Source organism: Catharus ustulatus, chromosome 7, assembly GCF_009819885.2.
Source record: "Catharus ustulatus isolate bCatUst1 chromosome 7, bCatUst1.pri.v2, whole genome shotgun sequence".
In the NCBI taxonomy this organism is placed as follows: domain Eukaryota; kingdom Metazoa; phylum Chordata; class Aves; order Passeriformes; family Turdidae; genus Catharus; species Catharus ustulatus.
The window spans coordinates 7,490,107-7,496,297 of NC_046227.1; the positions used below are offsets into that span (position 1 = coordinate 7,490,107).

The window sequence follows — 6,191 nt, forward strand, 5'->3', positions numbered from 1 at the left end:
CGAACATCTGCTCAGTTTTTTCAAAGGATTATATCATTGCAAGATCTGCCTTTGCAGTTTCTGCTTCCCTGCACATACACACAAGAATCTGTGTTTCTTTTCTCAAAAAACACCAAAAACCAAGTTATGTGGCAAGTTGACCACTTTTAATGCTAACCACAGAAAAATCGTAACTTAGAGTTTACCCAGATAGTAAACACAACTCCAACACCAAGATTTGTTCCTAAGCAGGGTTTCCTAGGAACATTTATCATCAGTCAAGTGATTTGGTAGATATTTCTTTTTCTCTGAAAATTTCTAAAGCATTAACAAGTTTAAAAAAACCTTATTTTTAATCAACTTACATTTAACTATTATTAAACAGGACCAATTCTGCAATGTTTTGCATGAACAAATCAAGCTGAATGTTATCACACTGAAACAAATTGCAAGGATGAAAAGACCTCACCAAGAAATGAGGACTAAGCATGTCAAAACATGAGTAATGAAATGACCATTTGGTTTCTATGGCAATAATCCATATTTGTAAACATCAGGGGGAAAAAAATGCCTGCACTAACAAATGTAATTATTCTTCAATCACAAAGTATTTTCCAAAAAAATTACAAGTTAATGTGGATAGTTTAACAAGACCCTCAATTTTATGTATTCCATAATTTTGAGCAAAGTCTTGCTCAGGCTAAACAGAAGGAATCCTCCCAGGGAGTCTCCCTGTAGAAATTTCTGTACAGAGTATCCTTCCCACACTTTTATGGTCAGGAAAGTCAACCCCAAACATTCTAAGTCAATGAGTTAGTCCCCACAGAGTTACAACTTTGTCTAAGAGACACTAGATTCCCATTTGTTGCTTGTTTAGAGTTGTATTAATTTCTAGTTTTGAATTGTTTGCTATGCTTAAACCCCCAAACATATATATATACTTACATGCGCGCACACACACACACACACATATGCAGGCTTTCTCACTAAGAAAGCAGGGGTACAAAAATAAGGGAGCAACCTGGGGATATCAAACTTTTGGGGAAAAAAAAGACCCAGGGGATCAGGCCCAGCCAGCATAGGTTTATGAAAAGCAGGTCTTGTTTGATCAATCTAATCTTTTTCTATGATAAGGTGACCCACTTATGGGATGAGGAGAAGGCTGGGATGTTGTCTATCTGGAACTTCGTAAAGCTTTGGTCACTGTATCCCATGGCATTCTCCCAGAGAAATTGGCTGCTCATGGAATGGATGGGCACACTGTCCACTGAGTAAAAAACTCTCTGGGTGGCCAGAGATTGGTGGTGGATGGAATTATGCCAGTTGGCATCTGGTCACCAGGGGTGTTCCCCAGGGCTCAGTACTGCGCCCAGTCCTGTTCAATATCTTTGCCAATGATCTGCACTCGGGGATCACAGTAAGTTCACAGCCAACACCAAGCTGAGCTGAAGCAGCGCTGTGCAAACATTTGGATTCAATGATCTTAAGGGTCTTTTCCAATCTAAATAATAATTCTGTAATTCTAAGTACTATCAGATTCTCACAAAAATTGTGACAATTGTAAAAATAGGGGTGCTTTTTTTCTTCTTATAGAATCTTACAATATCATTTTCCTTAGGAGCTGTGAGGACTCTTAACATAGATGAAAGACCCATAAAATCTAAATAAGCATTTGGCACAAATACTTAATAATTCTCTTACTTTCCCAGAGCTACAGAGGACTTTCACTTGTCATCTTACTCCCAACGCTTGCCCCACTATGGGGACTGTGCAATGTAACAACATCCCTTCTCCCTAAAGACAGCATCAGTGAGAAGACAATGGGCACAGTTATAGCCCCCATTCCACCAGCTGAGCTGTGTCTCCAAAGTCAGTCCACTCTCCTGTTTCCCTTCCATGGCTTCCAGACAAAATGAAAGACCTTGAGAATTCAAAAAAGGCAAAGAGGATCATTAATCTAAACAAAACAATGACGGTATCTTTATTTTCTCCTTGTTCACACTGACAAACAAGGCAAATTAGACATTTTTAAATCAATACCAGGGCTCACACTGATCTCAGCTGAAGGAGGGCTGACACCACAAGAGGTGGACAGGAAAATATAATTCACAAAGATATGTTGCAAAAACTAAAGAGAACCAAAGGCAAGTATAGGATTGAAAAGACACATGGGAGATGGTGGCAATAAACCACCACTGCCATGTCCACATGCAATTTACACAGACAATTCTTCTTGAACAAGGCAATTCCACAATTCCAAATCTGATTCAAGCGTACTGATTTTCCGCTAAGGGTGTGTCTCTAATTTATTTTTAAAAAAACTTTTACACTCCCACAGGGACGGGAAAGGACCCCAGAAGCACATCCTGCTTCTGCTAGTAATTCCCTGTAGCCCAGGCCCTAGAAAGAGGAAGAATTGTAGAGTTGTGTGGAAAACCCTGCACCAAAGAGCTTTCAGGTATTCAGTATTTAAATAGTACAACATTTCAGTCATCTCCTGGGCACTTTTTGATCCTGTTGCACTTCTGAACTAGACCAGGTCTCTACAAAGAGTTTAAAACCAGGATCTTTCAGTCCTTCTAGGGTTTTTCAGCACTGACCCTATTGATAAATAACTTTTAAATAGGCACATTTAAACAGTCAGTCTCAAAACTACCATTTTGCTGTACTAGGTTTGGAAGTGTCTGGTTTTCACATTTTTACATGCATTTTAAGCACATGCACCATGTAGCACTACCAGCCAAGTGCTCTTGAGCAGAACAGATCAATCTGCAATGGTTTCAATGAAAAAAAATTAATAAAGAAACTGGCATTACTTAAAAGCACAGCAACAGTAAGTGCCAAAAAAAGAAAATTACTGTTAAGCAGTATGTTTGGTTTGAAGAAGTATTACCATTCTTCCATTAAGGATTTTTAACCATATTACTTGCTATATTATATTCATCTATCAATATCCCTTACAATAAATTCTGCAACATACTACCACAAAAGCTATTTTTTTTTACCACTGTGTCTAAAGTTGACAAGCAGTATTCAACCATTCTTATTTTTTCTAGGATTGTCATGAAAAATGACTGGTACAACACTGATTTACACCCTTTCTGAAAGTCAGACAGATTTTCCCTGATCTATGTCTCCTGGAGCGCCTTTCTTGCTTTCCCAGGTACCTCTAATATTTATTTATCTGGTAATACCTTTATTCAAGTAGTACATAAGTGAATGAGAAATGAAGCAGCTCTAGAAAGTCACCTACAGCACCATGTTGACTGATGTCAGACCTCTGCACAAATACCAAACCCAAGACAAACCAAGGATAAGTCCTGTCCACTCTTCAGCATTTGTAGGCTTCAGTCAGGAACTAAATGAAAGGTGAAATCCCTTTCTTAGGCAATTAAACCAGACCAATGTGTAGAATGCACCCTACTTCTATCTTCACTGCACCAACCCTCACATCACACTAAAATAGGTTGGGGTTTGGTTTTCTTTTAATACAATGAACATTGGAGAAGGGTTTGTACAGTAGACAAAAGCTAATAATTCTCTAACAGGAAGATGAGTAAGTGATGTAAGTGTAAACAGATGTCACTAATTTATTTCAACATTTTGTTCTCTGAGTTACCACGTACCTCTCAGTTGCCTCAGCCATCAGCACATGGGAAATACATCCCAGAATGTGTTGCTACATTACTGGTTTATCCCATAATTTCCATAATTCCAACCATCTAGTAAATTGCATGTAATAGCCCCACAGAAAACTCATATAAATTTTGCAATTTTTTTAAACAGGCAAAAAGCTGTAATTTTTATTAAATGGATACCAAATATGAGGTCAGTATTTTCACAAGTATTTTGTTTGGTATTACATGTAACTGAAAAATGCATAATATATACCTCCCTTTATGGCAAGTATATGAATTACAATCACAAGTTTATATAAAGTGCCCCCTCTATGGGACTTCTTACACAGCTGTGCACGGGCAGGACAGTCTCATTTTGCTTTGTAGAACAAAAGTTTCAGAAATAGGGCACTGGTTTATTCATCAGGCTTTGACTCCTCCTCACTTATGCAATCCAGCATATTACCAGAGAAGTTCAGTTACAAGAAAAATTACACTCTTAAAAATACACGCTAAAGTGCAAACTGCATTGTAGGATACATCCTTGCTACAAAGTCCTTGTAGGGCATAATTTAAAAAAGAAGCCCGTGTTACATGTAAGAAGCCTTGGAAGTACGTTCAGGAGTACAATAGCTCCAGACTGTCCCACAACCATCCTGCTCACATTTCAGGAAATCAACACAGATCACGACATCCATCCCGACTGCTGAAAGAGCACAGTCACTACGCCTTCTCCTGCCCATCAGTGTCTCTCTCGCAGGCATGAAATGACATTAAACCCGGACGGCACCGAGCCGCGGCGGCCAGCGCAGCCTGGGCGGTGAGGCTCGCAGCGCTCCGCCCGCACGGAGCTCGCCCCGCTCCGCCAGCCCCGGGCAGGGGGGAGGCTCTGCGCCATCCTCGGCATCAGGCAGCCCCTCCGCAGGAGCCTGCGGGGAAACGAGCCGCAGAAGGAAAGAGAGGGAAATGAAAAGGAGCAGGGGGAGGGGTGAAAAAAGGGAGAATCCACGTTTCTGCATTTCTCTAAAACAAAGAATGTGAGAAAGCAGATGTAGTTCAGCGCAAACGACTCCACCCTGCGAGGCTTCGGTGTTTACTCTCCCAGCTCGCTTGCCCAGCTGTCCTCCAGGCGCGTCCCAAGCCCTTTCTTTTGTTGGGAACTTCCCGGCGGCCGCAGCCCCGGCGGGACGGGGGCTCAGCCGGAGCGCCCCGCGGCAGCGCTTGGCCTTTGACCGCCCCTCCCGCTCCGTGCCCGCAGCCAGCGCCGCAAACCTCGGTGTTCCGCTCAAAAACCCACAGCGCAAACCCCTCTCTGCCCCCTTCTCAGTATGTGAGAGCTAAAGTCTGACTCTCGTACCCCAGAGGTTTTCCACTCCACTTCATAGCCAAATCACACAATAAACACGCTGCATGCAAAGAGCGGGGTTATGATAGTTGTTTTAGAGGTAGAGAGAAACTCACCACCTTCATACTCTTCCACTTCTTGCGCTTTTATGGTTACAAATCGGCCTAATAAAGCAGTGAGGATGAAAAAAGTTCTCGTTTGTACCAAGACTGCCATCATGCCTAGATATTAGACATGTATCCTCCCTGGGCAGCAAAAAGTACAGAATCGTAGGGTTATTTTAGCACCATGAAGCCAGCTGAGGAGTCGTTCTATCTTTCCGCATCAGTTCCAGGACAAAGTCTGCGCGCCCCCTTTTCAGCACCAGCTCCAGCGCAGTCTGCAAACACTCCTTTCAGGGGATGCAGCTTTAAATAGGAAGAATGCTGCCTCCACTTTCTTCCTGCCCCTTTTCAGCTCGTTCAGGCTCCTAATCATCCACTCCCTGCCAAGCAACAGTCTGATTGATGGTAAATAACCGAATCAGAGCTGGCTTCACTCTTCCTTGAACTTTTCTCTTTACGAGCACACTTGCAGGATATTTTCTTGCTGCTGTGCAGTGCATGTGCTTTTTCAGGACCATTTATTAAGCAAGCAAAAGCCCAATTTTAAGAAGCTGTCAGGAAGAGAAAGCTCTGCTTTTACCACACCCAGCGCAGGCTTCCTGGAAACGGAGGGTATAGCCCCATTTGGAGCCGATTCCCTTTTTAGGAACTTGATCTCTAGCAGCGCGCCAGAGGAGGATTTCCTCCTGTCCCCTGATAACTGCCCCTTGCCCCGCTGTTAACAAATGGGCTCCAGTCCCTTGAGGGGGCTCACAGAGCTAAAATAAGTCAGCTTGCTCCAGGAACTTGTAAATAAGCCCCCTTCACCCAAAGGGAAGTAATCATTCCCAAATAAATTCTTTTGCTGAATAATCATTCCTCAAATGCCTAGGTGCTCTATATTTACTGTCGTATCAGTTGGGAAGACTGCTGGAAATCACTGGAAGATGCTCCACACTTTTAATATCAGAATGCCCATTCAAACCATTCAATTACCTGCTTTTTTTCAAGGTTCTCTGCCGCTGCTCCCTGACAAACGTACCTAAGCCCCAGCCTAGTATTTAGCCCTTAACAATGTGCCTTAATTAGCATTGTAGCGCGAGCACTAAGCAAATCTCTTTTTTGTGAATCACTTGCAATTGGGAGTAGAATGTTAAATTTCTTTTT

General features: G+C 42.3%; 1 protein-coding gene across 2 annotated transcripts in view; it reads right to left on the minus strand.

Moving 5' to 3' along the window:
- The window catches only part of COL5A2 (collagen type V alpha 2 chain), a 94,956-nt gene extending 89,326 nt beyond the window's left edge, over nucleotides 1-5,630 (minus strand). The window contains exon 1 of one of the 2 annotated variants that reach the window (XM_033064835.2): nucleotides 5,061-5,630. In XM_033064835.2, coding sequence (XP_032920726.1) covers nucleotides 5,061-5,160 — 100 coding nt within the window. In that variant the 5' untranslated portion in view covers nucleotides 5,161-5,630. Of the gene's footprint in view, nucleotides 1-5,057 lie in introns of both variants that reach the window. The other variant, XM_033064833.2, reaches the window with a different exon arrangement.
- Nucleotides 5,631-6,191: the final 561 nt, after the last annotated feature.